Source organism: Zeugodacus cucurbitae, chromosome 6 (assembly GCF_028554725.1).
Source record: "Zeugodacus cucurbitae isolate PBARC_wt_2022May chromosome 6, idZeuCucr1.2, whole genome shotgun sequence".
NCBI lineage: Eukaryota > Metazoa > Arthropoda > Insecta > Diptera > Tephritidae > Zeugodacus > Zeugodacus cucurbitae.
In genome coordinates, this window is record NC_071671.1 from 28,647,121 (window position 1) to 28,666,150 (window position 19,030).

Here is a 19,030-nt window from a genome sequence, read left to right on the forward strand (position 1 = left end):
TTTTCGGTAAAAAAAATTAGCTATAGGCTCTGCGGCTCATGCTCGGAAAGTTTTTTCGCGGACTGACGGAAAGACAGATATACAGATTTCAACTCGCGTGATTAGGACACATTTTGATATAGTTACATATGTACATGGCTCCAAATCTAACGCGTTTAGTTTTGGTGTTTCAAACAACCGTTAGATATTGAACGGAAAAGGCTAATCTGCGAGGCATTGCAAAAAATGTTCATAGTCCCCTTTATTGTGGCGATAGTTTCGGCATGGGAGACTTACTTAACTACGAGTATATTTACTTACAGGAAATGTTTGTATTTTTGTTAACGGTAACAACGAAAAAATAACCTTCATATCCTTTGTGCATATTATTAAAAAAAACTCCGGAAGTTTCGCTTGGAAAATGCTTTATTTACTATAGATATGTTAATATAGAAAATTTCAAATAATTTGAGAACAATTTTATACATTTTTAATTAACTACCTAAATATACAATTCATTGCTTGAAATTTGATAGAGGAATCGTTTTTCATATAAATATGTAATAAATACTATAAAACTTTTACATTTACTTCAACGGCAAATCGAATTAAATATTATTTGTAGAATTGGACATCACGATACAATACTTTAACATAAATTTTGTAAACTAAAAGTAAACATATTTTTCGGCACATCTGTTACCAATCCAATATCTGTATTCGAGTTTATTTACTCAAAATCTATAAAAAAAACATTATGGGCAATTCTTAAAGAGTTGAATGGTTCTTGTTTATTAAAAGTTCGAGTTGTGTATTGAAGTAATTGGTCCTGCTAATAAACTTAAAAGTTCTGCGTTTAATGTTCTCATCTGCCCTTATAAAAATTAAGAATTATAAAAGAGAACATCAATTCATTATAATTCCTACCAATAAATCGCTTAGTCCCAAAGTTGATTTAAAGGGCACATCGCCTCGCCGCAATGAGCTTTAAGCTCCTATTTTTCTAACTAATAAAGATAGATACTTTATTGAGTTGTTTTCTGGAATTAGTGCAAATAAATTGTACATTTCTGTTTATATAAAAAAATGTGATGGTAAATACTCTTCACAAATTGAAATCTACAAAATATGTGGTTGTAATACCGTTTCCAATACAGCAAGTGCCGTTGATAATATATACAAATGGAAATTTATTCTACACTTTTATACACAGTATGGACATAACATTTCTGTTACCACGAAACCACGATTATATTTATTTTCTGCCACAATTTCACATCAAATATTGCGGCTAATAATGAAAACATTTTTACAGAAATCGTTCGACTCCCGCACACCATGAAATATAATGTTATTTCAGACGTATTCATTCGTTTGAAGGTGAAACTTTAGTATAGTATCCCCCGATTTCAAGATTTAAATAGGTATTGTTGGACCCCGTTTGAATTTACTCACAATAATAGTGATTTCATAACTAATGTTTATGTCATCGATAGAACACACTCAAATTAAGCACTACGGGAGCTTACGTAAGAAATTGGAATGATTTTTTATTTTAGAAAAATACGCTTAATAAAAATTACTTCTTGAATAAGAATAGTAACGAAATATTTTGGGTAGAAAAGCATTCCATAACGGTAAAATAGCGTGGTTTTTACAAACTATGGAGGAAAAAAATATTAACATGATAATGTTATTTTGAATATTGACAATTTACAAAATTAATTTGAGAATATTGACTAATTTAAAACATCGCTGGGTTTTACGCGTTTTGAGTGGTCTTGGTGGTCCATCTTCAGAAGTTAACATGGCTACTTCTTCGTTACAATGCTTTAGCAACCTGGCTTCATGTGCTGCTGCAATTTTTAATATTACTGCGTTAACTGAGTTTATGTTTAGATTTCGCTTTATATCAGCACATCTACAATACCAAGGTTTCACGAAACAAATTTAAATGAAAAATAATTAATTTCAGTTTCACCATTTGACTTAATTTTTATTTAAATGGTCACGCTTTACTGTCATATGTAACCATGGTTACGCTTTTCTATCAGCTGAATTCCCATTTGTTTACCATTTTGACAAAGAAATACAATTTATTTGTTTACATAAATCAGCTGTTACTCGTACCTTTTAATTTTTTGGATGCCATATGTCAATAATGGTGAAACGCAGGAAACTTAGGTGCAAAGTTAAATAAAAATTAAAATTAAAGTTAAATGGAACTTAATTTTCAATTAAAAAATTTCGTGAAACCGGCTGTTATCCTTAGTATTTTGTTTTGGAATTGTTGGATGACTTTCTTATTATTTGCATTAGTACAACCCCAGAGTTGTGCACCATAGCTCCATATCGGTCTGAGTACTTGTTTATAGATAAGTAACTTATTTTCGAGGGATAACACTGATTTGATACCAATTAACCAATTAATATTCTTGAGTCGCATGTCTAGCTCTTTCCGTTTGGTTTGTTTCTCACATGAATTTTCCACCGTAACTTAGAGTCAAGTGTCATTCCCAAATATTTAGCGGAGTTTAAGTATGGTATTCGTACACCGTGTATGAAAATTGGCAAGACTGTATCTTGTTATACGTGTAAACAATGTGTACAGACTTAGCTTCATTGAGTCGTATCTGCCAAAAGCGTTCGATAAAATATAAAGAAGCGAGCCCAACACACTTCCTTGTGGAACTCCTGCTCTTATTTCCTTAAGACAAGAATACTAGTCTTCTTCTTTAACACGGAAGTATCTATCTGATAAATATGATTTTATGATTTCATTATGCTGTTTCGGTGAAATCAGTTTCAATTTCGAAAGCAGTCCTTTGTGGCAAACTTTATCGAACGCTTTTGCAACATCCATAAACACATAGAACAGAATTTCTTTTCCTCAAATACTTTTTCTATAATATTGTAATTCTATGGATTTGATCAATCTTAGAATGGTTAGCTCGAAACCCAAACTGATGCGCTTTTATTCTGGTTTTTCGTTCTACGATTTTATTGAGACGTCTTATGAGAATTTTCTCAAAAAGTTTCGATATTTTCGGTAGAAGTGAATTGGGGCTGTAAGAAGATAAGTAGGAATAAGCTGTTTTAGTCGGCATTAATCACTTCGTAACCATTTGATTTTTGGTTTGTTTTATTTTGTCTAAATAATCCGAAAATACTTTTTTGAATTATCTCTGTCCCAAACATAAGCGCCTGGATTTTTAGTGTTTGTAGTCTTTTACAGCTTTTCCAAAGAGAGTAATCGAAATTTCTTACATTGGTAAAGGATCGAAGATATTTTGCCAAACTTTCATTTTTAAACCTCTTAATTTTCCGATTAAGATCTTTCGACACTTTATTTAAAATAGATTTATCAACATGGCAACGAGTTTGATGCCACTTACGTCGTAGCTTACGCTTCAATTTAATTATTTCTCTTATATCATTAGGGTATTGAGAGTTCACAGCAAAGATTCCAGTTGGTCTGTATTTAATATAGTGCCATATTTACTTTCATAACATTCCATGATCTGTCTGAGGTATTCCCAATCTGTTTTTACACATCCAAATATTCTATATTTTTATACTCTCGCAACAAATGTTGCTAAAGAGAGTATTATAGTTTTGTTCACATAACGGTTGTTTGTAACACCCAAAACTAAACGAGTTAGATATAGGGTTATATATACCAAAGTGATCAGGGTGAAGAGTGGAGTTCAAATCCGAATGTCTGTCTGTCCGTCCGTCCGTCCGTCTGTGCAAGCTGTAACTTGAGTAAAAATTAAGATATATTGATGAAACTTGGCACACTTATTTCTTGGCACCATAGGAAGGTTGCTTTCGAAAATGAGCAAAATCGGACCACTGCCACGCCCACAAAATGGCGAAAACCGAAAACACATAAAGTGCCATAACTAAGCCATAAATAAAGCTATGGAAATAAAATTTGGTATGAAGGATCGCACTATGAAGGGGCATACTTGGATGTAATTTTTTTGGGGAAGTGGGCGTGGCCCCTACTAAGTTTTTTGTATATATCTCGCAAACCAATAGAGCTATATAAACCAAACTTTCTGCAGTCGTTTTTTTTAGCCACTTCCTAATACAGTCCAAAAATAAAATAAATCGGATCATAACCACGCCCACCTCCCATACAAAAGTTAGGTTGAAAATTACTAAAAGTGGGTTAACTCACTAACGAAAAACGTCAGAAACACAAAATTTCACATAAGAAATGGCAGATGGAAGCTGCACTCAGATTTTTTTACAAAATGGAAAATGGGCGTGGCGTCGCCCACTTATGGGTCAAAAACCATATCTCAGGAACTACTCGACCGATTTCAATGAAACTTGGTTTATAATAGTTTCCTTACATCCCAATTATATATTGTGGAAATAGGCCAAATCGCTTAACAACCACGCCTACTTCCTATATACCAAAACTTTGAAGACAATCTGAATCGTTTACTTTACAATATATAAAGTAAATACTAGTGAAGATATCGGTGCAGAACTTTGCACAAATACTATGTTAATAGTGTGGCAGCCCCATTCTAAAAATCGCCGAAATCGGACCATAGGTTTTTAAGGCCCCATATAACGAACACGATGACCTCGGTGCTTCTAACCTAATATTAAGGTTTCCAACTTTCAATGGACTTTATACAATATATATGACGAATATGTGGGCCAAATTGTGTATTATATAATATAAATAAAGTTAAATAAATAAATTGCGAGAGTATAAAATGTTCGGTTACACCCGAACTTAGCCCTTCTTTACTTGTTTTATTCTCATGCTATTGTAAATAGCCGATCATTGTGAATAATTAATGGGATTGTTATTGTTTGAAAATAAAATTAATTTTATTTTACTTCTAGTTGAACCAAAGATGCACAATATTTTTTTGTTATCTGTTATCGACTAATATAAATACAGATTTTGATATGTACATACTATGTACATACATATGACTATTGAAAAAAGGTACGGATGGAAAATTCTATGTTATACCGGCTTCCGTAAAATGTAAGCTGTATGAAAATACCAATAGCATGGACATGTTTAAACGTTTTTAGATACTCATATTTTCTAACGAAATGCTATTTTGTTTGAATAATTCGTTTGACAAAATTTACTTACAAACAAGTAAGGAAAGGCTAAGTTCGGGTGCAACCCAACATTTTATAATCTCGCAATTTATTGCTATATTTTTATTAAGATAACACACAATTTGACCCATATATTCGGCATAAAGTCCAATAGAAAAACAAAAATCATCATATATATGTATAGTATATAGGCTGAGGTAATTGCTGAATCGATTTCACTAATTTTCATCACAAACATACATTATATCTAAGATTATATGCTCACATATTAACCGATTTATAAGCTATTAAGCCCATTTGTTTTTGAAAATCCTGAAATTAGCTATATGAAGTTATGGCCCGATTTTAACCATTTATGCTACAGAGACACACTATTAGAAGAAAAAGATTTCCTCTGAATTAGATTGAGATATCTGAGAGATATACCGATATTTTCGGTGAAAAATTACCATAAGGCACTGAGTTCTTCATATCCGATATCCAGGGTATTAAAAAGTTATAGTCCGATTTCGAAATTTTTTTCACAAGTGATGCCACAGATCATATACAGTATATGTGCAAAGTTTTATTTCGCTATCTTCATTGGTTCCTTATGTATATATTATAAAGTGAAGGAATAAGATGGAATTCAAAACTGAGTTATATGGGAAGTTGTGGTTGTGAACCGATTTCATCCATTTTCCACACGTGTTATCAGGAAAGAAAATATTATATACAGAATTTCAGTGAAATCTGTTGAGTAGTTCCTGAGATATGGTTTTTGACCCATAAGTGGGCAATGCCACGTCCATTTTCCATTTTGTAAAAAAATCTGAGTGCAACTTCTCACGGTCCCAAGGAATATGTGTACCAAGTTTCGCCAAGATATCATAATGTTTACTCAAGTTATCCGTTGCATGGACGGACGGACAGACAGACATTCGGATTTTGACTCGTCTCGTCACCCTGATCATTTTGATATATATAACCCTATATCTAACTCGTTTGGTTTTATGACTTACAAACAACCATCATGTGAACAAAACTATAATACTCATTTGCTAAGCTTTTGTTGCGAGAGTATAAAAATATCAACACCTTGTGCCATGTATGTACATACATACATAAGTATATATATATATATATTTAAGCATATTAATAAAGTTTGTGGTTACTACGCTTGTGAAACTGGTTGTAGAACAAAACAAAAATAATGATACATTATATGGTATTTGGATAATTCGTGGCTGGCGCTAGGTCTTGATGCCATACCTCGAAGGTCAAATAAGGTAAAGATTTGTTCCTCAAAGCCAGTTTTAAAAAATTTAAGTGTTAGTTGTGCAAATACATAACACAATTAAGTTTAGATTACCATATTTAAATGAATGAACTATGTGTATCCAACCGTATGTCAATTCACCAATTATTGAGAGTGGCAGAGAGCGCCCTTATTCTATGAAATATGAAAGCGGTCAACAGCGCTTGCGTTCGCCTACTCTTTTTCTATTTTACTGCTTCGACAAAAGCTCTCATATTGTCTCTCAAAGCAAGCTGCCAACTTGCTATCTAACCCACCACTACGACATTAGCTTGCGTTCAACTAAGTTGTTTTGCTATATGGCAACCTCAAAATTTAAGCGAAAGCTTCTGAAATAACACATTTGCTACGAAAACTTTTCAGTAACTCAAGCGTCATGTTAGAGTGACGACGACTATTCGCCTCTAAATTTTTGTTGTCTTAAACTTTAGTTTCTCTAAAAATAAAAGTAACACGCGTACTTGTTGTTCGTACATTTTATTTATTTTATTGTAAAATTCGAAATGAATTGAAGTGCTTGTTTTCGAAACATTCTTGTATTGCATAGTCTTTTGTATGAAAAGTTAACTAGTTCCAAAAATAAATATGAATTATTAGCGTGTATTAATGTTACCTTACATACGCAGCTACAAATAATATATTTAATCTTGTTGGTGTGTTATTGCTTTCAATAATAAATAATTAGTTGATGATGTCATTCGTGTGGCTTTATCAACACGGCGTCATCGTGCATAATTATTCCAATTTTCATTATATAGCTAAATACTTTAGGATTAACAAATGTTGGAATTATTTTTGCCTTTTTATTTTTTGTGCAACAGCGAATTGTATTATGTATTTCCGCACCGAAACAACTTTTATCTCATTTCTTATTCACACGTATTCGCTGAAGTATTTGAGCAAGTTCGTTTTCCAAAACATTGAATGACAATCACACGTACAAACATAGATTTTTGGGCGACGGTCTTAAACTATTTTTATGTTCACACACACAACACCTGCATCCCGAACAGAGTTTAAAACTCATTGAGGCACGTTTCCGATTTCTTTGGCGGTCACGGTCTGACTATCTCTAACTAACACTTGCCAACTTAGAGTGTGAAAAGTGATTTTTAAAATATTTTTTATTCAAAAAGTAAAATGTAAATTAGTTTCAATCTATACAGTTTAATTTCAAACATCTGAAGTGAAAAATATGCTTAAAGTGTGTTAAATGTAATGAAATATGTTGCTTGTTCAAATGTTCTATTTTTTTAATTTTAAAAGGGAATATCTATTTTTTAATCAGGAGTACGTCCTCTCTCAAAGAAAACTCCCCGATCGCAGCGCTAAAAAATGGGAATTGTGTCCTCATTGAAATAAACCATACATTCCCAAAAATAATTTTTATAATAAACAGCTGCGTATTATTTTCCTCGTTTGATTTTCATATCGTTTAGAAAAATTCAATATTTTTTAACAATCAACGTATTTATCATTGTTATCATCGAGGTTCATACACGGATTATAGCTATCTTTCAACTTTTCGATATATTTTTGTAACTATAATTGGTATTATCTTGAAAATAGGCTCTGTATCGGTGATTTCTTTCCAGTAACCTTCTTGATAACTTTGTAATATTATCTATTCCTATCAAACGTTTTTATAACGTGTTTTTAATTAATCAAAAATGTATGAATAATGAAAGTAAATGTACATCTATTCAATTGAGTCAGTACTTAGCTCCTCCCTTTTGTTGATAAAATTTTTTGAACTGATGCAAAATTATTTTGATATGAAATATATCAGCTGTTAGACAGAAGCTTGAAATATTTGGGTTCATTGGAATTCTAAAGTATGACCTGTAGATGAAGCTAAAAATAAATGCTTTTGTAATATTCTCGAATATTTCCTTCTCAAATACCTGTTACCGGATGGAATCATCGCCAATCCCTTAGTATTTTGTGCGAACTTATTAATATGAGAAACATGAACTTTTAAAAAATAAAAAATAAACATCTCAAGCAGAGTGAAGGCAGAATATCTCATAAGTTATAATGAATAACTTCGAATATAATTTCGCTTTTGAATTCCAGGTAAACATAGTCGAAATTGTCGAAAAAAGTAGCATATCAACTAACAATGATTTTTACACTTAATTTTAGCAATATGCTGAAAGTATTCAGACCCCTCTTAAAACATTTAGAGCTGATGTTGCACAAAGAGCTGTTTCGGACGAAGATCAGTACAATTCAATATTTGATAAAACTGATCTTAGTGAAATACGGTGAGTTTTTCAACTGATTATATAAATATTCTTTATGTGAGTTTTGCGTAATATTCTGTTGAACATTTTATTTGTTATAATTAAATTTGATTAAGTATTTTTGACTGAAACCTATTTAGCATTATATTGATGGTACAGGTCGTACCCCGCAGTTGAATACCATTTCTTTTTTTAATAATGAATGGCTTCTTGCGACATGAAGCTGTGTGGCTTACATTTTTACCAATCACTTAAAGCTCAAAATCAAACTATAAATGACAGTAACTAATAATTCAACAGGCAGGTAGCTGCATTTCGTCCCCTTACGAGTGTGAGACCATTTCTATAGATGTTTCTTAACTTAACAACATAATCTATATAAATCTTAATATTCAAGAGAACACAATCAATTGGAATTAAAATATATATTTTTTTTAATTTAGGCTATAATTATGCCTGCATTATACGTCGTCTAATCATCAATTATAAGCCATATCTTAAGACAAATACGTTTTGATACTATATGGTATATTAACCTTACTATAAATATATAATGTAGAGATTAGTGCTGAATTATGTTTTATCTAGACTCACCAACATGCGACGTGAACAAATAGAATTCCAGTGAACATAAATTTAAATTTTCGAAACCCCTAATGAATTCACTTTGTATTATAGTATATTATATTTTATTTAGTTAATTTGTTTCGTTTTTAAATTTGTTTAAAATTAATCATAAATAAACCTGAAATTACGTTTAATCGAAAACGAAATTTAATATAATGTGGACGCAAAATACAATTATAAAATCTATAAAACCTCACAAATTTGTATATTCTTTTATAGATCCTCATCGAAAACAACTCCGATTGCCAGAAGAACCGAGACCAGTGGCTTCAAAAGAAAAACAACCAGCATAACGGTGGGTGAAAATGTGTTATCTAATGACAGTGTTCTGGATATTGCCGGCATACGTGATCCACGAACAGCGGAGAATATTACAATCAGACAAGCTATTAATTTGCGAATTTTGGACGTACGTTCAGGTTCAATAATATTAGATGGTAAACATATTCCGTTGGAAGCAGCAGCGGAACAAGGATTGATCGACACAGAATTGTCTCAGTATTTGCTAAAACCTGGCGCAATTAAAAATTCTAAAGGACGAGAATTATCGTTATTGGAAATAATACAGAGTGAGATAAATGAAGCAGAATCAGGACTTGGATCTTCCGAAATGCGTTTTCACAACACTTCTAATGAAGAGAAAAGCATAACAAATTCCCAGACAATTGTCGAGACTTTATCTATAAATAGTGTTGGTATCGAACCAAAAAAGTCTTTAAGTTTGGCTGAGGCATACAATCAAGGATATATGATAAAGCATGAGTCAGTAACAATCAAATCAAGTGCATTATGCTTGAGTGATGCTATTGCTCACGGTCTCGTAGATGCAGCAGGCTGGATATCAGATCGTAATTCTGGTGAAAAATTCAAACTCGACCTCGCCGTAGCTAATCAATTAATTGATCCCAATATCGTTGAAGTGGTTGATGCAAAGAATGATATTAAAATTACGGTACAGGAAGCTCTTAAACTTGGTATTCTAAATTCTAAAACTGGACGTTATTTAAATGAAGCTACAAAAGAAAAGTTAACATTTACAGAGGCTAAGACTCGAAAGCTCATCGTTAAGCCTTACACATTGAAAGATGTGGTTGATTTTAATTTGCTAGATAATAACGAGAAAATGTATAGCCCAATGCGTCGAAGTAAATTAGGTCTAATGGAAGCAATTAGATTTGGGGTGTTAGATTACAATAATTTAAAATGCATTAGTAAAGTAAAGGGAGAATTAATTACGTTGGAGGAGGCAATAAACGTTGGTATTATACTACCGATGGAATTTAAGTACAGGGATTATATGACCGGTGAGGTCATAAGTATACCAGAGGCAGTAGAGCGTGGTCTTATAAGTTCGGTGTCACAAAAATCCATATTTAATATAGATGGTTTTAAAGATTTAAGAAGCAATGATTTTGTTAGCTTTAATATGGCCTTATCTCGTGATATTTTATGTAAAAAAGGGCCAAGTTTTGCGTTGGAAGTTAGTAAAAACGAGTATGTACCTTTAGACGTGGCGGTGAGGAGAAATATGGTGCGGCAAGAAGTTTACGAAATGTTTACTAAATGCATCGGGGTGCATGACGCGAGAGGTAATGAATTAACTGTTATTGATTTATGTTATCATAATTTAATAGATCATAAAACCGGATACTTACTAGATCCAAAGACTGGAAAAAATGTGCCTCTTGATTTAGCTATTGAAAAGAAATTTATTTCACCAGAAGGTGCTTTATTTCTAAGTAGCTTATTAAATATAACGCTGACAACTGAAACTGTTACGCGTACAGTTAATCGGTATGTTTCAATACAAACTACTAGTCAGGAAACTCAAGAAAGAATTTTATCATTTGCCGATGCTGTTAGCCAAGGTTTAATTGATGAAGACCGACAATTGTATCAAGACCGTAAGACTGGTAATGTTTATTCAGTACAACAAGCACTGTCTTATGGACTTCTAATCCCTGATGTAAATGGTGAGCTAACAAGAGAGAAAACTTCTATAAACGTTAGCAATGTATCTGAGAGTGATAAATTATTACAATCAGGAATTTACCAAAAAGAAAAATTAAATGACTCCAGAAATACCAAAAAAATTGATTACAAACGTTTTGATGCTGAACCTTCCTCTGAAAGCAAAACAATTTTAAAAGACACAAAAACTGTAAATGTTCCTACCAATATAACTATAACTCAAAAAATTTCAAATGTCGAAAATATATCGCCCAACTTCAATCAAATGGAGGAAGCTTTGCGCGAAGAAGAATGCCCCGATCCATTACAAATTTCCCCAGGAATAATGTTTGACCCTTCAACAATGTTAGTGATTTTTACAGAAACGGGTCAATCACAAAATCTGTTTGAGGCGGCATTGGAAGACAAATTGAATGAAAATTTAGTACGTATATTTGATACTTTTACAAATGAAGATGTTCCTGTTAAAGAAGCAATCAGTCGTAGAGTTTTTGATCCTGTAAAAGGCTTGATTTTGACAAAATGTGGAGAATCTAAAACTATTATGGAAGCTATGAAAATTGGTTTAATAAAAGTTTCTGGTTCCCCACTTGTCCCAGTAGAAGATGCTTTACAAACACTTCGATTTACTACTGATCCGCGAACTGGCGAAATAATTCCCGTTGAAGTAGCCTACGAACGAGGCATTGTGCTAAGTGAGGCGAACAGTATTTCGGTGCCATTGCAAAAAATGCGAAAAATTATCTTAAAACCCATTGATGCTCTACAAAAAGGAATTATTGACGATGATACCAAAAATATTCTCGAAAGTGTGTCCAAACAAAAGAATTTAACGATAAGACGAGCATTAGAGATGGGTCTTATTGATGGGCAAATGGGCAATATTTTAGACACACAGAGAAATCGAAGGTTAAATATAAATCAAGCTGTTGAAGCAGAAGTTATTGACCCAGAAACAAGTAATCATATACTAGTACCACTGGCCAAAAGTTTGTCAATACCGAAACTCCAAGCACAAGGTCTGATTGATAATGATTCACAAAAAATAATACATCCTGAGAATGGTTACCTACTTAGTATTAATGAAGCTATTATTTGCGATGTACTTGATCCGCTTTCAGTGATTATGAAACCAAAGAAGTGTACACTTCAAGAAGCATTAAAAATTGGCTTAGTTGATGGCATGGACTCAATTTTTAAATTAGACAATAAAACTTCCAATCTAACCGAAGCTGTTAAAGAAGAATTCTTTGATTTAAACTATGAAAATTATTCTTCTACAACGTTGCCACCCATAGCAATGACATTCCCTGTTGCTGTTGAGCGAAAGCTTTTAGTTTCAAATAAAAATGAAATAAAACATCCACATACAGGACAAAAAATGACAGTCAAAGAAGCTATAGAAAACCATCTTATCATGTGTATTCCCTACCCTCCCAGGGTAGATGCTGTTCTAATAGACGACGCTTTGTCTGACGGCCTAATTGATATTGAAAACCAAACTGTAAAATATTTAAAAACTGGCGAGCAGCTACCAATACGTCTCGCCTTAGAAGAAGGCTATTTGTTATTAAAGCCGCTAAGTGATTTCGTTATGACCCAAAAACCTTTGTCCAGTAGTAGAACTATGGAAACAATGAAATCTCTTCATACTGTTACCACAAAAACCATTGAATTGATGCAAGGGTATATTCTAGTTTCAAACAATGAAGTCAGGAATATTCAAACTGGTGAAATATGCACAGTGGGCGAAGCAAAGGAGTTAGGTATTTTGACCGAGAAATTAAAAGTAGATGAAGATTATACAGGTTATTCAAAGCAAAGTAATTGGGATGATGCAGATTCGGAATGTTTTGCAAACGATAATGTTATAGTTGAAGATAAACCGGATAATAATCAAAAATTAGATTCAGTACGGAATACAGAAGAAATTGTACATGACATTGAAAAATTCGTCATGGAAGAATCCGATAAATCGACAAATGAAAATCCTGCCAATAGCAATGACAGACGGAATATCACACTTTGCTTGAATGATAAGCAAAGCTTAGATACTGAACTCGATTACGATGAAAATGTTACTACAGACACATCCGATGATTTCTTAACATATACAATTGAGGATGCCATTTCAAGAAAAATAATTAATCCTATAGATTGCAGAGCCATTATAAATGGCGAAAAACTCTCGGATAATGTAGAAAAGTTGTTAGAAAATGAAACACTCTCTCTCCAAGATGAAGTTGAAGTTCACAGTGAGAGTTTAGTGGTTTTAAAAACGACTTCGTACCTTTTAAGTTATCCCTATTTATTAACGGCACAAAAATTGAGTGAAGTCAATGCATATGATTTAGAAAATGAATATTTCATAGACCCCACAACAAGTCGAAAAATTTCCTTCCAAGACTTAGTATTGTATCATAGAGTATTTAATCCTGAATCTATATTAGTAAAAAATTTTACTACTGGTGAATATGAGACTTTACTAGATGCATTAGAACGCCCCCTGTTAAATCGTCATAATGGCCATATGGTAGACCCAAAAACTGGAAGAAAGGTTCCATTTTTCGAGTGTATTAACCGTAAATGGATTATTTATACCGATCCAGGAATGAAATCAAAATCATCTAATATTGAAAACGTCATTGATCCAGAAAGTGGTAAAATATTGTTAGGCGATGGTACACTTTGCTCCATCACTGATGCTATTAATAATGGAGTCATTGATATTCATTCCCTGTCGGTACGAGATCCGGTAAGTGGTGAAATTATTCCACTGCGTATGGCAATTGAGTTGGGAGTAGTAAATATGCAAACAGGAACAATGATAGATATTCAGACATTGCATGAAGTATCATTAGAGAAAGCATTTAAATTAGGCTTTCTTGTAGCTGGTGCACGCAAGCCGATTTCTCTTGAAGCGGCTATACGTAAGGGGCTATATAATCAGGAAACGGGAAAACTGTATGATTCAAAATCGCAGAATCAAGTCGATATTCAGCGTTCCATAGAAATTGGTTTAGTGGATCCTAAAATATCTCTTATAGTAGACTCTTTGGAAAATAAGGAGCTAAATTTGCATTGTGCTATTGAAGATGAGCTAGTTGTACCTGAGAGCGGACAAGTGAAAGATACCAAATCAAATACGTTTATGCCTTTTGACGTAGGAATGGAAAAAAATTTAGTAAAAACCGATAAAATCACTTGGAGTTTAACCGAATTACTTCAACGCGAATACTATTCACCCAATACCGGAAAAGTTTTGAATCCAATAACTGGAAATGAAATGCTTTTACATCGAGCTATCGAGTTAGGCTTCGTTGAATTAGAAACTTCTTTAATTAAAAATGACGAAAAGGGAACCATTGTATCCGGTAAAATAGCTGCTAAAGAGGGTATCCTTGATACCGTTAAAGGCGTGTTAAGATATCCGCTTCTAACACTTGACGAAGCCTTTGTTAAAGGCTACTTGATTAGCACAAAGAAACCATTATCTTTGGTGGACTGCCTTATACGAGATATGTTTGACCCCACAACATCCACCCTACAAATCGATGATAAGCCTTTCACTTTAAAAGAAGCAATAGCACTGAAATATATAAATCCAGATGAATTAATTATATTGGATCCAAGAACCGATTCTGTTTTAAGTATAACAGAGGCGATTGCTAAAGGACTACTAGATCCCGTTGGTGGGTATATTATCGATCCATATACATCGGTAAAAATGTCATTGATTGAGGCTTTAGATTATAGAGTATTAGTTCCATCAAAGCGTAAGAGAAGTTTGCCTGATGCAGTATATCATGGTCTATATGATCCAAAATCAGGCAAATTTAGTAACTCAATTACAAGAGAAAAACTCTCAACTGAAGCTGCTATTCGCAGGGGAATTATAGATCCTTACTCGACTATTGTCAAATTTGCTGATGAAACGTTTCCTTTTATGGAAGCGATAGATGCTGGCATAGTCGACTCCAAAAAGGGTACAATTAAAATCGATCAAGCTGAAACCGATTTTAAAGAAGCATTTGAGAATGGAATTCTAGTTGAGGTTAAAACACCAATTTCCTTAGGTAAAGCTATTAGCAAAAGCATTTATAACGAACACGATTGTACTATAACCGATCCGAAAACTGGCAAAAGAATCTCATTAGTCGAAGGAATTAATTCGCGTTTGATTGACATTAACAATTTAGAGTTAAAAGATTTTGAGACTGGACTTTACACAAACATTGACTTAATGAAAGCCAAGGCGACAGACGTAATTGATTGGGAACGAGGTCTTGTGGCATACAACAATAAAAGAGTTAATATTAAACATGCTTTTGAAATAGGAATACTAAAAGACACTCAAGCACCAATAAGTATTCAAAAGGCTTTACAACAAGGTGTATTTGATGAGAGTGCAGGAAAGGTAATTGACCCCAAAACAGGTAGAAAAATAACATTATTAGAAGCAATTCGGGACTTAGTTATAGATGCCCAATTACCTTGCTATTTCGATGAAGAAAATGAAAAAATGTACAATTTAAATGAGACATGTAGATTAGGAGTTATAAATAAGCGAGATGGTGTTTTCAAAGGCCTTCATAGCAATAAATGTATTTCTTTAAAGACGGCACTAAATATGGGTCTCATTGTTGATATAGAGAGCGCAAAATTCGGGTTATATGAGATACTGGGTATGGGATTTTACGATAAGGTAGAAAATAAAATTTTACATCCCATCACTGGCAATAAACTAAGCTTAAGAGAAGCATGCTCTGATAATATCGTGAGCGTAACTAATAGTTTGATAAAAGATTGTCAAAACGAAGAATACATGCAGTTATCTGATGCCTTTACAAAAGAAATTATTAATGAAAACGGTTATTACAATTTAAATGGGAAGTTGATAAACTTACAAAATGCGCGGGAGCGTGGCTTAATTATTACAACTCGACGACCTCTAGGTCTTAAAACAACAATTAGTATGAAATTGTATAATCCTGAGAGCGGCACATTTTATGACCCAACTACTAATAAATGCTATAATTTATATGACGCTATACATAATGGTTTCATAAACCCAAAAACTACTATATACAAAAGTGAAATGTGTAATAGTGATTTAATTGAAGCTATTGATAATGGGTATATAGACATTAGCAAAGGACATGTTACAGATGCTAAAACTCGTGAGTTACTCAATTATGAAACAGCCTTTAGTAAAGGTATTTTAGTGCCAGTTTCGAAACTTTTTGGGGAAATCTCCGTAAAACAGGTTTTATTAGAAAGATCTTCCCCGAAAAATGTTACCATCAAACCTCAAGAAATGTCTTTGGATGAAGCTATACGTTCTAATATCCTTGACCCTAGTACTGCTTTTATACGGCAGTCAAATTCTTCTAAACTTATTCCGTTTTCTATAGCTCAACAAAATAATTTAATTGATTTAAACAAACAAACTTCAATCGATCCGAAATCTTTATTCTTTGCAATCGAGCCTTCAACTATTGTATATTTGCGCGAGCCCATTACGTTTGATCAGGCGGTCGAAAGTAAAAGTCTTGATTTGGAAACTGGATTAATAACTTTTAAAACGAACGAACATGACATAATAAATTATGGTAACCATGGCTCTGAACCTCAATCTCAAGCCTATGAGAATGTCAAGATTTATTCGTTGAAAGATGCTATCACTGCCGGTATAATTGATCCTTATTCAGCACTAATTAAGGATGAAGCTAAAATGAAATTAGTTGGATTATCTGAAGCTTTCCGGAAAGGTCTAATAGATGCAAATAAAGCTAACGTGCTGAACACAAAGACGTCCAAACTATGTACACTGCAAAATGCATATGAATCTGGTTTGCTTATTACACCAAAACGATCCTTTGGTTTAATAGAAGCAATACAATTCAACTTATACAATACTGAAAGTGGCAGTTTATTCGACCCATTCCAAACAACTAACAATTCAGAACCAGGCAATCAGTCAACACTATTAGAAGCCATTTCATGCGGCCTGCTAGATCCTTCGTCGACAGTGGTGCGTGGCTCCGTTACCGATGAAATCGTTTCCTTAACATCAGCTATTAACAGTGGTCTCATCGATGGAATTAACGGTCGTTTAGTAAATCATGGGAACAATAAAAATAATATTGATTTATCGAAAGCAGTTCAAATGGGCCTCATATTACCTGCCGAACAGCGAGTAAGTTATAAATCTTTAAATATTAAATATGTAAGTATATTGCATGAAGAAAAATATAAAACTGTAATAATTATATGAAGTGAAAGGGATCGGCCAATACGTTTTAAAGGCCCCATCACTAAAAACATTTGTAAGCATAAAAAAGAGACGCTTTTGGTCCAATCTGATCAGCCATGTCCATCTGTTTGTATGTTTTTTGAACGCTCAACCATAAGACATTTCTTCTATAGTATAAGTATATTATTCAGATATGATATTATTCATATATCAGATATGATACTATTCCGCTTGAATATGTTCAATTCATTCAAAATATATATATATATATATATATATATATATATATATATAACATTTATTCATATTCGGGAAATATACTTAATATTATTGACGTGAGTTTTCTGAGGATTGTTTTGTACATTTGACCTTAACGTTTTAAGAATTCATTATTAGTTCTTCATAAACTTCAAATAAGCAGCTCAACATTTTTTCGTCTTCAGTAAAAGTAAAAAAAATAAATATTGAAATTAGCCCGAAGGGAAATCTAATTCTAATCAAGAAAGGCGACAAAAAAGCATATGCCTATTAGTCTAGGCAAATCAATTTGTTTAGAGTTCCAATCCATGTACATGTAATGTATTCCTTGTAATCTGCCAGGACTATTTTGTGAATGAAGTTTAGCATGTAAATCATTGATTAAGTTCTCAAACGCGTACAGAAAATTTTTTAACTTTATTGCATTTTAGATACTATAATAGTAAGCATGTTAATATATTTGGGTTATATTGACCAAATTCCGATATCGTGGTAATTAGTTATTATATTATACTGAAATTGCACAACAACGAGTTTGGTTTATATATATCAAATATATTTTACGTAATACTGGTTTGGTAAGTTGTGAATTTCTCCTGTTCTCTTTTTATTATATTGTATTTATGCAATTTTATGTTTAAATTTTTGTATTTTCAGCTTCATCGTTTCAGATTTATATTTTAAATTGCCAAATGTTCATAAAACAAATAATCGATATATAATTGTTATGAAAATCGTTGTATATTTTGTACTTTGCTTGTTTATACGTTATTTATATGCTTTATTATTTTGCATGGCTTTGTTATTAACTATATTTTAAAAGAAGTATATTAACATAAAGGTGTGCTTTCTTTTCGCAAATATAATAATTTAATATACATATATGACATACTTATGGATATTGGGTTTGCTTTCGAAAAGCATTTTATCATTATTAATGACCGAAAAGTCAAATTTTCATAAGCAATTTCGACCACCAAATGATAAAGCTGGTTTAGACCGCTATACATTTTATTTCAATAGAATTTCTTCGACACATTTTTTTCGATATAATCCACACCATCTTTATATTTACCTAATGGTTATTTTCGGTATTATTGTAGCAAGCCGTTTTTGAAAAATTCAACATATGTGAGGAAAGTGTAAACGAATTACTTAAGTGGGTCAGCACAATTGAACACAGAATTGCAAATGTGGGCGGTCCGAAAGAAAAAGTTGATGATATCCGCAACCAAACAAATACTTTAAGAGTAAGTATATATATACATATATGTACATATCGTTGACTACAAG

General features: G+C 32.6%; 1 protein-coding gene across 38 annotated transcripts in view; it reads left to right on the forward strand.

Moving 5' to 3' along the window:
* LOC105219505 (microtubule-actin cross-linking factor 1) overlaps window positions 1–19,030 on the forward strand; it is a 91,042-nt gene that overhangs the window by 49,871 nt on the left and 22,141 nt on the right. For 26 of the 38 annotated variants that reach the window (XM_054234035.1, XM_054234034.1, XM_054234033.1 and 23 more), the window contains 3 exons: window positions 8,525–8,646; window positions 9,472–17,422; window positions 18,841–18,987. In XM_054234035.1, coding sequence (XP_054090010.1) covers window positions 8,525–8,646; window positions 9,472–17,422; window positions 18,841–18,987 — 8,220 coding nt within the window. Of the gene's footprint in view, window positions 1–6,754; window positions 6,846–6,892; window positions 7,033–8,247; window positions 8,456–8,524; window positions 8,647–9,471; window positions 17,423–18,840; window positions 18,988–19,030 lie in introns of those variants that run through there. The other 12 variants (XM_054234039.1, XM_054234040.1, XM_054234041.1 and 9 more) reach the window with 4 other exon arrangements.